Here is a 14,554-nt window from a genome sequence, read left to right as displayed (position 1 = left end):
GCCTATTTGGGCAAAAATGCCTATATATTTTTTACATAAATGGAATCATAGAATATGTGGGTTTTGTGACTGGCTTCTTTCACTGTTCCCAAGGTTCATCTACATTGTAGCATATAATAGTACTGGCCAAATAATACTCCATTGTAGGGGAATGCCACATTCTCCTTATCTGCTTCTCAGTCGATGGACATAGCACTTATTTTAGCATAAGATGGGAGGGAAAGGTAAGGAAAGGGGAAGACCAGAGAAAAACATATAGGATCATGGCTGATAGCGTAGAAGGAACTACTGTGTTATGAGAAATGCAGGAGCTAGAGAAATGTGAAAGAACATTGCAATCAGGCAAGTCCAGAATGTGATCATTTCTCGAGGACAGATAATCTGGTTGTGTGAACAGTAAATGGCATTAAAAAGAAAGGCAGTTGGCTGGAGGAGAGGAATAGTGGTAACTGTTAAAGATTAAAAGTGATTTAGCCTGGGTGGCTAGTCAGTTAAATGTCCAACTCTTGGTTTCGGCTCAGGTCACGATCTCACTATTTGTGGGATGGAGCCACGCTTAGGATTCTCTCTCTCCTCTCTGCTCCTCCCCCACTCATGCTCTCTCTTTCTCTCTCAAAATAAATAAATAAACAAACTTTTTTTTTTTTAAGTGACTGAAGAGACAGATCAGCCAAGGGTAATATGTGGACCTGATTTTTAGATTCTGATTTGAACAAATCAACCATAAACATATGACAGTGCGGAGCTGACTCGGGATTCTGTATCTCTCTCTCCCCCTCCCCTGCTTGCTCTCTCTCTCTCAAAATAAATATAGACTTAAAAATTTTTTTTAAAAAATCATAACAAAAGTGTTTAAAAAAGAAGATTATTGTAAAATAAATCTTAAACTCCTTGCCCTCCTCCCCTTTTTTTCTGAGAGAGAGATAGAGAGTGAGCAGGGGAGGAGCAGAGAGAGAGGGAGACAAATCCCAGGCAGGACCACGCTGTCAATGCAGAGCCCAACATGGGGCTGGAACTCACCAACTGTGAGATCATGACCTGAGCTGAAACCAAGAGTCAGATGCTTAACCGATTGAGCCCCCCAGGTGCCCCACAAACTCCTTGCCCTTTACCTAGAGACCCATTTAGTCTAATTTCACAAGTTCGTACAGAGCAATAATATATGCATTTTCCCTTTCAAAAATCAAACTTCATAATACAGATTTTCTGTTTTACCTTCATAGAGTGAAGTTTAATAGGCAAGACAGACATTGACAAGTGAACATTAGTAACAAATGGGAAAGTTTGCATGGTCCCTAGATTGGTTTTATTTCAATATGAATAGCAATAAGGATAAGAGAGAGCAATAAGGATAAGACCAACACCAGATAGGTCTTGGGATAGGTCTCCAGATAGGGACTTGGGGTAGAAGGAAAAAGTGTTTTTTTTTTGTTTTGTTTTTTTTTGGTGGACTAGACTTGGACCTATTTAAATTTGGAAGGCTGGGGGCTAAAAAAGAAGAAGGAGGCTAGGGGCTGCCAGAGTGGAAGAGGTTTGAAGAGGAGGCCCTGAGAGTTGCTACAGAAAAGGGGACAGGTTGCTGACTGAGGAGAAAGGTGGGATTGTTCAGCAGTTTTGAGGTCCTGACTAGTTTGGTGACACTGGATTGGTAAGATGCTTACAGCTCACAAAATCCCTTTTCACCTCCTTCAGGCCACTACAGGCCCTGAGAGCCAAAGAGTCAGATTTGTTCAGGGTTGATTTTTGGCCAGGTAAGTTACACAGAAGGCTAGCAAAGGGAGTTTAGGATTTTGGCAAGAGAGTGGTTGAAATGATAGACTGTAGATGCCAGGCTGAACAGGAAGGGAAGTCAAGTCATGGAGGGACAGAGCTAGAGAGAAAGTAGGAGGGGGGATACATGGGTGCAAGTTCCCACTGAAGTTGAAGAGCAGGTGTGGTGGTTTTTAAATTTTATCTTCACTATTGGCTTATTAGCTATACTCTTGTTTCATATGATTTCTAATAACACTGCTATGATTCTTTGTTCCTCTACATAATTCTTTTTTCTGGCTTTTTTTGGTGACTTTATTACTGTTTTTCAGCAAATGATTATGATGTGCTTGATATGGATGGTCACCTTTGTGTCTTGGTTTTGTTCTTGTGGGATTTGTTGAGTTGCTTGGTTGGGTCTGTGGTTTTATAGTTTTTATTAATTTGGGGAAATTGTCATCCATTGTAATTTCAGGGTTTTTTTAATGCCTCCTCACTCCGTATGTTAGGTACTTCATGTTGTCCTACAGGTCATTGTTGCGCTGCTGGTTTTTTTTTTTTTTTCCTTTTAAGTCTTTTCCCTCTCTGTGCTTCATTTTGGATAGTTTCTATCGCTATATATTTTTTTTTTTTTAATTTTTTAACGTTTATTTATTTTTGAGACAGAGAGAGACAGAGGATGAACGGGGGAGGGTCAGAGAGAGGGAGACACAGAATCTGAAACAGGCCCCAGGCTCTGAGCCGTCAGCACAGAGCCCGACGCGGGGCTCGAACTCACAGAACGTGAGATCATGACCTGAGCCGAAGTCGGACGCTTAACCTACTGAGCCACCCAGGCGCCCCTCTATCGCTGTATTTTAAGTTCACTGATCTTTTTTTCTGTAGTGTCTAATCTCTTAACCCATTCAGGGTTGTTTTCATTTCAGGTATTATGTTTTTGTCCTCTAGAAGTTACATTTGGGGATTTTTAATATCTTCCATTTCTTTCCTCATCACACTCATGTTTTCCTACTCATCCTTGAGCATATGGAGCATATTTACAATAGCTGTTTTAATGCCCTTATTTTCTAATTCCATCTCTGTCACATCTTGGTCTCTTTCTATTGATTTTTTTCCCCCATCCTGGTCAGATCCCTCTTCTCTCCTATTCTGTTCTGCAAATTCTAGCCACCTGGGGTGTTTTCTGACACCAGCCAATTCTATTTCCGTGCGGACACCAGCTCGGTGTCCAGCAATTCAATTCAGTTCAATTCAATTCTGAAACTACCCAGTTGGAGTTAAATGTCAAACTCCCTCAATTTAAGGCTCACTCCCACAAGACTACATTCACTTCAAAGGCCAGTTGCCAGTATCAGGTCACCTGTATTTCTGACTGAACAGCTATAAATTAGGTGTTCCGGTGTCCCCCTCCTCAGGTTTGATAATTTACTAGAATGGCTCCAGAGCTCCAGAAGCCACTTGGCTTACATTTACCAGCTTATTGTAAAGGGTACAAATGAATAGGTACATGGGGCAAGGTCCGGAAGGGTCCTGAGGGCGGTAACGTTTGTCCCTGTGGAGTTGGGATGTTCCTGGCAGACGGTTGTATTCACCAATTCAGAAATTCTGAATCTCCTTGTTCAAGAGTTAAAATTTTTTTTTTAAGTTTACTTATTTTGAGAGAGAGTGTGTGAGCAGGGGAGGGGCAGAGAGAGGGGGCGAATCTCAGGCAGGCACTATGCTATCAGCACAGACCCTATGCAGGGCTGAAACTCATGAAACTGACATCATGACCTGAGCAGAAAAATCAAGAGTCAAACGCTCAACCAACTGAGCCACTCAGGTGCCCCTGTTCAAGAGCTTAATCTTCAGCACCTTCCTACTCCCAGTCAGTGGGTGGGGCTGAAAGTTCAGCCTCTAATCTCTTGGTCTTACTAGTGACCAGCCCCATTCTGAGGCTATCTTGGGGCCTCAGCCTACCTCACTTCTTTTACATAAACCCAGGTGTGATCAAAAGGGCTGCTTTAGGAATAACAAAAGAAACTGCTATCATTCAGAAAATTCCAGGGGTTTTTAGGAGCTCTGCACCAGGGACTGGACAAAGACCAAATATTGATTGTTATTATGCTGCACCATCCTAACCTCCCCGCCTCTGATATCTGCATCCTTAACCCAGCAAGACCCCTGGGCTCCATTTGGGTTCCCCCTCCCTGTGCTAGTCTGAAAACTGCCTCCAAAGCAGTAAGGTGGGGCACTTACCGGGCCCCCCTCATATTTCTCTTCTCTCAGGGGTTACAGTCCTATGCCACCTCTTGTTCAGTGTGTTTAATATATGTTGTCCTATTGGCTTTTTGTGGATGGAGGTCAGCTCCCATGGCAGTTAATCCTTTATAGACTGAAGTGAATGTCAAGGTTGGGAGGAGTTGCAGAAAGAATAGGAGATTTCGTAGATAGTGCCATTTTCAGTAATCACCAGGCACTTGGGAAATGTACTACAGAGGACCAGTAGCAAATGTGAAGGTCAGCAGGCTGAGATGGCAGAGTTGTGGATGGTATAGTTCACAGATCACAGATGTATTCCTAAAAATCTGGTACCAAAGTATTCGGTAAGTGATGAGAGATTAGGAGGTCTGTAGAACAGCTAAATGAAATCCTTAGAGAACCAGCATGTGAAATACTTGAAAACTATACTTTTTTTAACATTTATTTATTATTGAGAGACAGAGAGCGAGAGCAGGGGAGGGACAGAGAGAGAGGGAGACACAGAATGTGAAGCAGGCTCCAGGCTCTGAGCTGTCAGCACAGAGCCCGACATGGGGCTTGAACTCACAAACCGCGAGATCATGACCTAAGCCGAAGTTGGACGCTTAACCAACTGAGCCACCCAGGTGCCCCCAAAATATACTTTAAATTTTAAGAGAAAAGCACCCTAGAAAAGTAAAACTTGACAAAGTAGAAATCTGTGAATTCATCTTTTGTTTTTCAATAAAAAAGGACACTTTAAAGGTGAATTGTAAAATTAGAAGCAGTTCATTCTGTAAAGGTATTTTTATGTTTTGTCTTGCTCAGCAGTTTATTTTAATTAATATGTAAAAAGCATCTAGGGGGAAATGGTAGCTATTGAGACTACTCCCTAAAATTAATAAATGGAATGTGGTTTCATATATCTCTGTCAAGATGAAGTGGTGAAAATAAAGCCAGAACAACCTAATTTTGACTTACAGATAAGTTAGGGACCATTATTTCAAAGAGCAGATTCAGATACTTTAGCTAAAAGGATCATTTCTTCCCTAGGGGTCTGCTGTGATCATCGCATTTAAAGAAGAGTTTCTAAATACTTCAAAACCAATTGATTCTAAAAACAAAAACTTATTTTTCATCTTTTTCCTCTTGCAGTAAGTTAGTAATGAGTTTAGTTTTGAATAGTCTGGAGTTGTAAATTAACCTGTCACTGTTTTTGCTGTAGGCTCTTCGGTACTTGGCAGAATGCCGAGCTAACAGAGAGAAGATGAAAGGAGAACTGGGGATGATGTTAAGCTTGCAAAATGTTATACAGAAGTAAGTACAATAGATGGTGTCTCCTAAGGCAGTGGAAAAATGGATCTTCCTGTTAAATGTATGTTGTAATATACAGTGAAATGTAATACATCATTTCACTGAAATTTTTATTCTAATATGAAGGCATACTTTTATGGGTTTTATGTCTAGGAGTGTTCTGATTGTCAGTCTTCTGATTATTCTTAAACATTGATATTAATAGTATTTATGAAAATGCTCAAATTTTATTTAAAATGTTGATAAACATGGTTCTTATGAATCATATTTTTAAAAAGAGAAAATCCTACCTTTAAGTTTTGTGAGGTATATGTAAACAAAGCAACATAGGTTACTAATCACATTTGAAAGTAAGCAGTATTATAGTACCTTACAAAGTTCTTTTGCTACTTCATCCCTGTCTTACTCAAAAGAACCATCAGGAATAGACAAAGATGTGTGTGTGTGTATATATATATATAATAAGTATATATGTATATATATGTATATATATGTATGTATGTATATATGTATATGTATGTGTATATATATGTATGTATAGGCATATATATATACATATAAGGGAATATTACTCAGCCATCAAAAAGAATGAAATCGTGCCATTTGCAACAGCGTGAATGAAGCTAAAATATATAAGTGAAATAAGTCAGTCAGAAAGACAGATACCATATGATTTCACTCATGTGGGAAGGTGGGGAAAAAGGGGGGAGGGAAACAAACCATAAGAGACTTAACTATAGAGAACAAACAGGGTTGATGGAGGCAGGTGGGTGCGGGATATGCTAGAAGGGTGATGGGTATTAAGGAGGGCACTTGTTGTGATGAGCCCTGGGTGTTGTATGTAAGTGATGAATCACTAAATTCTCCTGAAAACAATACTGTATGTTAACTAAAATTTAAATTAAAAAAAAAAAAAAAAAAACTTTGTCAGTATCATGGCAAAAAAGGGCTTTTGATAAGATTTTCTGAGCATTATTAAGACATTTCTCAGAGACTTAGAGGTATTCGAATTTTAGCAAATGGGTGGTTTTTAATTGCACCTTTCAGCTTACTATGGTTTTCACATCCATTATCTTTTTATGTTACTTAAAACTTTTTGAGATAGATTTGGCAGATAACAATTTTATGGGTGAGGAAGATACAAAGAGTCCATGTTACTTGTCTGTAGTCCTTCAGCTCTCTTGCCCCTGGGAGTGTCTGGTTTTGTTCCTTTCTTAGTCTTTGCCGATTTCCTGTTAGAAGACTAGGAACTGAAGATTAAGTGTTTTGATATTTCCACTTTGTCTGAAAGCAAAAAAGCTATGCTTCTGAGGCTTAATCTTAGTTTACTTTGTATTTTGATCTTCTACTAGACATGCCTGCCTTTAAAACTATGAAGGGTAACCATTTAATTTATCTGATTTAAAGTGAGTAATCACCAACACAACTGTCTTCTATTGGCATTCCATTTCCTGCCATGCAGTACTGAGAAATAAAGTGTCCCAGTACAAGGTATACAGATGAGGCATTTTACAACAATACAGAAGTTGTTACTCTTTAAACCCTTGCTCCCCACCCACCTGCCCAACTGCGTCTTTTTTTCATACTTCTTAAAAATTTTCTATTTATTTTAAAAGGCTTTGGGTGCCATTTCAGAGTCTGTATTCACCTTTAGTTTCTTGCAAGGTCTGATGCAGCTCCCCACATCAGTCTCAGTCACAGCTAGCTTGAGCTGCAAGGGTGGGATAGGAAGTCTCCATTTACAACCTTCCACCTCACCTTGAAAGAATTCATTAGTTGTAAGTGTCCTGTTCACATCACAGTTCTAGTGCAAACCTAATCTCACATTGCATCTTTGACACATCTGATGGTTTAGCTTATGCATAGATTCACCATGGAAACCCCCACAGCATTCTAGGGCATAAAAGGGTCAAGAATAATAAATATCCACTGTAAGTGACCACAAGAAAGAAATCTTGGAGTTTCTTTGGCTCGAGTGCTCACAAAAGTTCTGTAATTCCCAAATGCTAAATGGTTAAATTATATCAGTGAAGAATCATCGAAACTGACTTCCAAGACAGTGTGCTTTTTTTCTTGGTGTTCTTAGCTTCTGGATAAACTTTATCTTATTAATCTTATTTTTCAGAAATCTCTAAAATATTTGTTCTTATGGGGTCAGCTGCCTGATAGGATAGTTCTGTGGTGCCTTGATCTTTGATAATGACCAGATAGAGGCTGAAGTTTTTTTCTTGTTTTTATTGAAGTGATCAGTTAGGAATAAGTAATAGAAAGTATTAACTGTATCAATTGTGTTAATTATCTCTATGATTTGAGGTCAATTCCACCAGCAAAAATCTGGATTCTAGTTCTTACTTGAGACAATCTCTTTGACCCTAAGTTCCTTATCTAAAGCCTATAGTAACACCTGCAAAGTGATTGAGGATCTAATGATCTAATGGATAATATATGTAGAAACGTTTTGTATATCCTAAAAAGTTGTATAAAATAAAAGGTTTCATTATTGTTTCTAGTATGCTTCAATGCCATATAGGTAACAATTTTGTTTTAAATGTTTACTTTTGAGAGAGAGAGAGGGAGAGCAAGAGAGAGCAAGAGCCAAGCGGGAGAGGGGCAGAGAGAGGGGAAAAGAGAATGCGAAGCGGGCTCCCTGCTGTCAGCATCGAGCACAATGGAGGGCTTCAACTCTTGAACCACAAGATCATGACCTGAGCCAGTGAGACACAAAACTGACTGAGTCACCCAGGCACCCCCATATAAATTAACTATTTTTACTGGCATATTAGCTCTTTTGGAAAGCATAGCATGGATGCTTCTGTAGTGCAGTTTTATTCATATGATGAACTTAAGATTGTGTTGTCCTTTAACAGGTATAGTTATTGAAGTTGAAAATTTATGTGGTAAAAATTATTTAAATGTAAGAAATTCCATGAAAAAATTTAATGTTAATATGTTAAAATGTACTTTAAATCTGAACTTTAAAGATTTAGAGCAAGTTTTAGAGGTTGCATAGATTAAACCTGTAAAACAATGTTTTTTGATTGGCTAATGTTCTGGTAGATATGTGTATATGTGTGTGTGTGTGTATATGTGAGAGAGACATTTATAAAATAGTAGGGAGACTACTTATATTTTTGTAAGAGAAGTGGTGTGTCCATTCAGGTCATTATCTTGGCTTATCATCAGGAAAAGAGATCTTGAAATGGAGTTAGAAATGGAAGAGGTTTGTTGTGGGGTAAGGCCTGTAAAGATAGAGGAGGATGAAGCAGGATTAGACTCCAGTCTTTAGACTTCAGTGCGGATCTGTCATCTGTAAAAGGATAATGGAGAGGAAACCGAGTGAGGCAAGGAGAGTCTCAGATTGCAGTGCAGATCTGATAGTCAACTCAAAGGGGAGCTCACAGCAAGGATTGCCCTGTGAATGAGACTTGCACTGGGCAGAAATGGCCACCTAGTGTCCCCACTGCTCATTGGCTGGGGACTGCCTGTGAAGAGCCAGGCCTTGGTATAAAAGCTTGAATGGTGTGATGGATCTCAAAGCAATGACAGCTGCTACTCCACTTTCTGCACCCAAAGGGCAAGCAAGCTTCTTTTCTTTTCTTTTCTTTTCTTTTCTTTTCTTTTCTTTTCTTTTCTTTTCTTTTCTTTTCTTTAATGTTTATTCATTTTTGAGAGAGAGAGAGAGAGTGCGAGCCAGGGAGGGGCAGAGAGAGAGGGAGACACAGAATCTGAAGCAGGATCCAAGCTCTGAGCTGTCGGCACAGAGCCTGATGCGGGGCTCAAACCCACAAACCGTGAGATCGTGACCTGAGCTGAAGTCATACACTTAGCTTAACCAATTGAGCCACCCAGGAGCCCCAAGCAAGCTTCTTTCTTAAAGGGAGATCCATGCAGTGTATCTCCTTGGCTGCCACAGTGACTTAGTTTTATAACTCAAAGTGTGTTTTTTTCGGACAGTGTGGTGATCATCTTAGAAATTTATTGCTATATTTGAATGTTTTTAGAAGGTTAATAAAAACTGAGTTTTGGCTCATAAACATTAAGACTGTGAAGTATTAGAGAAGTATTGGAATCAGGTTTTGGCTCAGCATGTTTAACTTATGAACTGTCTCATGGCATGGACTTGATTTTCTTTTAGGAAATTAGGTTGGTCAGGCATTTTTCTTATCTTTTCATCTACTTGGTTCTTTTGGGTACCTTTATTAAAAATCAGAACGTGGGGCACCTGGGTGGCTCAGTCAGTTAAGCGTCTGACTTTGGCTGAGGCCATGATCTTGCGGTCTGTGGGTTCGAGCCCCGTGTCAGGCTCTATGCTGACAGCTCAGAACCTGGAGCCTGTTTCAGATTCTGTGTCTCCTTCTCGCTCTCTGCCCCTCCCCCACTCGCACTCTCTGTCTCTCAAAAATAAATAAACATTAAAAAAAAATTTTTTTTAAATCAGAATGAAAAATTCTCATATATGGTAGGGTGAGTTTTATATGCATAACTGCTTTGGTAAATGTGTGTTCTTTAGACATTTTGCATTGTGTCATGTGTGTTACTATATACAGATGTCTGATCTATTGATATCCTAACTTAACTAGTTTATGAACGAATTGGCATCCCATTATTATATAGATCACTTTGGTAAGCCATAGCACAAGAGATTTATATTATATACCCTAACTGCTTTCTTTGATATGGTTGTCCCATGAAAGCCAGCCAGTTAGGATGTGATTCCAATCAGTATTTCTATTTGGGAGTACTGAGTTAGGGAGAGTTTTAGCTATGATTCTATGGAACTCTGCAACTAAGGAAGTGTAAAAATCTCCCCATATTCCAGAAAGACCCATGGAACATAATATGCTGCTCTATTGACTGAAGGGAAACCTTTCACTTGGCAGTGATTGAAAGGGAAACCAAACCTCAAAAGTAGGTGTGGAAAGTGGACATTATTCTTCACACGGGAAGCTGAGAAAAATGTTTTATAAACTAGGAGAAATTCTCCATACTAAAATTTTGAGCCTTAATCACTGTCTTATGTTTTGTTACAGAATTTTGCTGAGATTTTAACATTTATTTAACAGCAGGTTTCCTTGTGTTTATTGATGCTTATGGATTGATAGTTGAATTGACTCCAAAGTCACTATTACTTTCAGTTCTCTGTCATTGAGAATAAATCTGGCATTATGTTTAATTTTAATCTCTTCCATAAATAACATTTCATTAGAGGTTAGAACCTTTTTACATTTTATTTTTTAGTTTTGGATTCCTTTTTTGGAGACAATTTTCAAAATGTTGACTCAGGAGAACATCTAAATCAGGTTAAGACAATTTGTATTGGTATTTATAGGACATTGTAATTTGTATTTTAGGAGTAATAGTTCTGCTATAAGATGCATTTTATAAAAGTGCTTGTGAATATCTAGTATGAAATATACTATAAGTAAAAGCTGCTTCAATAAAATGTGGCATCTCAACTTTAAAATATCTCATTTCATCTGGAGAACTTCCTAAAATCCTAGATTTTGAAACAGTGCCATAATAAACAATGGTCTATTCTTCTTGCTAAAATCTTGGGTGAAAAGTTTGTGCTTTATTGCTTTGTGTTCTTTATTTCCTTATGTGGTTTTTGCTTCTTGTTTCTGTGTTCTTTTTAAAAAGTAGTTAAAATTTCTTTCATTTCATTTATTTATTTAATGTTCATTTTATTTTAGAGAGCACAAGTGGGGGAGAGAGAGAGAGAGAGAGCACGCGAGGGAGTCTTAAGCAGGTTCCATGCTCAGCACGGAGCATAGTGCAGGGCTTGATCCCATGACCTGAGCTGAAATCAAGAGTCAGATGCTCAACTAACTGAGCCACGTAGGCACCCCTTACTTTGTTTGATCAGTATGCAAGCCCTGTTCTCATTGTTTCTATTTGCCTGGTCAACATTTGCCCATTCCTTTATTTCTGAATCACTTTGTTTTAGTTGTGTTTTGTTTTTTTGAGCCAAATGGAAAATCTTTTTGTTTTACTTGGTGAACTAAGTCCATTTATATTGAGTGATTGATATATTTAATCTTCATTCATTTTTGTGATAGTTACTGTGTATGTTGTGTTGCAGTAGTTGTGTTTTTTTCTCTGCATGAGGTTTTCTTTTACTTTGAAAATTTCTTTTTTTTTTTATTTAGAGTTTATTTATTTATTTTGAGAGAGAGCACACAAGTAGAGAAGGGACAGAGAGAGAGGGAGAGAGAGAATCCCAAACAGGCTCCACGTTCAGCATGGAGTCCAATGCAGGGCTCGATCTCACACGCCATGAGACCATGACCAAAGCTGAAATCAAGAATCAGAAGCTTAACTGACTAAGCCACCCAGGTGATCCTTACTTTGAAAATTTCTTCTCATACTTAAAATGGTTTGTTTTACTGTTAACAGTGGTTGCTCTTGTACTTATACTTTTAAAAAATATTCTAAGTTGTCTGTTTTCTTATTTAAACTTCCACTATCTTGATTGTTAGTTTTAATGGTAATTTTTTGATTCCCACCTGTTATGTGTTCCATAGTCACTAAACTTTTTCTACTTTAGTCTTTTCTTCTCCCTTGTCCTTTTTTTAAAAAATTGTTTGAGTATATTTAACACATAATGTTACATTAGTTTCAGGTGACTCCTTTTTTTTTTTGAAGTTGGATTATTCCTGCTTTGTCAAACATTGATGTGTTCTTTCATTCTCTTTCCCACCTTTGTTTTAAACTTAGATCCACAGTTAAATATAGAAAATGCTCATTGTCCTTTTGCAAAACTTTTCTGGTCATCTCTTGGTTTAAGCTCATTGTCTAGTAGATTGCTCAAGAAAGGCTCAAATATTCCTTGACTTCTTTCATGTTTAAAACCCTTTTTCTGTAACTTTAATACTTAAAGGACAGCTGGACTGGATCCATGGCTCACCTTTTGTTTTCTTGAGATTCTTGAAAATGTTGCTCTGCTTTGCCTTGATTTTTATTCTCTTTTTTTTTTGAGAAATCCGATGCCAATATATTTTATAAAAGGTAAGGGCAGTAGTGGTAGTTAATATATATTATCAGGAGCACTCTTCCATATAACCATTTACCTGCAATATCATTCTTTTTTTTTAATCATGTTTATTTTTTATGAGAGAGAGAGAAAGAGAGAGAGACAAGAGCATGAGCAGGGGAGGGGCAGAGAGAGAGGGAGACACAGAATCCAAAGCAGGCTCCGGGCTCTGAGCTAGCAGCACAGAGCCTGATGTGGGGCTTGGACTCCCAAACCATAAGATTGTGACCTGAGCCGAAGTCACATGCTTAACCGACTGAGCCACCCAGGTGTCCCTTGCAATATCATTCTTAATGGCTGTGGTTACATTCCACATACTTTGTAGTTTTTTTTAAGTGTCTTTTTTGTAATTATTTAGAACAGAGGTTGGCAAATTTTTTTCTGTGAAAAGCCAGTAAATGTTTTAGGCTTTGCTAGACATAACAGTCCCCGTTGCAACTACCCTGGTGGTTCAAAACAGCCATGGTTAATATATAAATGAATAGGCTTTGGCTCAAGGATCATAGGTTCCCTGCCTTGGATTTCATTGTTACCTAAACAGAGCTGTTGACTTCCTTCTTAGAACCCTTTTTAATTTAGGACTGTTTTTTGCATTGAAAAATGAGGGATAATTTTCTGGGTTGCATAAATGTTACCAGAACACTTCTTAGCAAACAACACCGAAAAGAAAAGCAAAAGCAACTCCTAAAGGAAAATTTAAGAGGTTTTTCAAGATGATAGATAGCAAGTCTTCAACAGTAAAATGATATATTCATTGATTTTATGTAGTATGTGGAGGTTTTAACTGGCCTTTATGAGCAATATGAAATGTTTATAGCGGCATCTAGAATTAGAGTGAATTGGTGTTTATGACCAATAAGGATATATATTCAGAATTAAGATTATTTTTGATATATAATAAAGGTCAAGTTTCTTGTAGTTGTGTTTTATGAATAACATGAACCTTTTCAGTATGGATAACTAATTAGAAAAAGTGGTGAGGAATCAATATACTTCATTATTTAATAGTGAATTACTGAGAACAAAATTCCAATTACTTAGATGAAAGAAATTTTCAAGATAGTCTTTTTTTCTGATGTCACATTTTAAAGACTGAACTAAATCCAGGGCATTAATCAGCTCTTTCAATTTGCAATTGCCTAAGAAGATGAGGGCAATTAATTCTTGTTTAATTATACAGTCTCTCATATTTATGGCCAAATATACCATAAAACTCTAGACTTTTTCTTTTTGAATGTTTTGAATGATAGTATTTGAACAGTAATTTTTTTTTTTTTTTAAAGACTAGCTTCCACATCTGTAGATGGTCTTGGATTTTTCTTTTTGGTTTTAAAAGCATTTTTTAAAAGTAAGGAAATAATTATTTATAATTGATTTGTTGGGAAAAAAAAAGGTATAATTGATTTGTTGAACGGGTACTTCATAGTGCCCTGATCACGAAGTAACTGTAATTAAATTTGCTTATATGCTTTTGTAAATTTAATTTTGCCTAAGACAAAATTTTACTTAGTTTTGAGAGGGATCTGGGCCTGTAAATAGATCCCTTAACCGTTTCATAGGAAGGGTAGCAATAAAATTAGTCCTATGAGGTACACCTGAAAACCATACTTAACAGTGAGGCCATCATGTTGATTTGATTATGTTATTCTTTTAAAATCTTTTGGTTTTAAGTAGGTAGAAATTGAAAATCTTCCAGAAGGGAATTTATTACTGTGTGAAAATGATGAGATTTTGGAATTATGAAACAAGTTAAAAATGGTGGTCATAGGAGTATTTATTTCATAGAACCATTTTTCTAATTATCTGTAATTGCTTTGTTTAAGCAAACATAAGATGTGTGACTATAAGTATAGTTTTGTTGTAAATCCTTAATTTTCTTTTTTTCTGTTTTTTGGTAAATCTGTAATTTTTTTTTTTTTAAGATTTTATTTTTAAGCAATCTTTACACCCCATGTGGGAGTCGAACTCACAAATACTAAGATCAGGAATTGTGTGCTCTACTGCCTAAGCCAGCCGGGTGCCCCAAATCCTTAATTTCCTAAATGAAAGTTAGTGCGAGTAGCCTCTGTAGCAGCACAGGCAATTGTAAATGCACACGTATCACCTTTGCAAATTGTTCTTATGAATAAATGGAATTCTCTTCCCTCACTCTGTTGCTACTAATGTGGAAACTGGTAATACAGGTGTATGAGAGAATTAAGCCCCAGAGCCCTAAGGAATCCAATAGATGTACAGATT

General features: G+C 37.5%; 1 protein-coding gene across 4 annotated transcripts in view; it reads left to right on the top strand.

The window, feature by feature from the left end:
- ARMC1 (armadillo repeat containing 1) overlaps positions 1 to 14,554 on the top strand; it is a 68,561-nt gene that overhangs the window by 15,967 nt on the left and 38,040 nt on the right. For all 4 annotated transcript variants that reach the window (XR_006198112.1, XR_006198111.1, XM_042923253.1 and 1 more), the window contains exon 3: positions 5,195 to 5,286. Coding sequence is in view for 2 of the 4 variants with exons in the window: in XM_042923253.1 (XP_042779187.1) it covers positions 5,195 to 5,286 (92 nt within the window). In the remaining 2 variants the exon portion in view is untranslated. The remainder of the gene's footprint in view (positions 1 to 5,194; positions 5,287 to 14,554) is intronic.

This window comes from Panthera leo, chromosome F2 (genome assembly GCF_018350215.1).
Source record: "Panthera leo isolate Ple1 chromosome F2, P.leo_Ple1_pat1.1, whole genome shotgun sequence".
Classification (NCBI taxonomy): Eukaryota; Metazoa; Chordata; class Mammalia; order Carnivora; family Felidae; genus Panthera; species Panthera leo.
The sequence above is the reverse complement of the archived record's forward strand: the minus strand, read 5'-3'. Positions and strand labels throughout refer to the sequence as shown.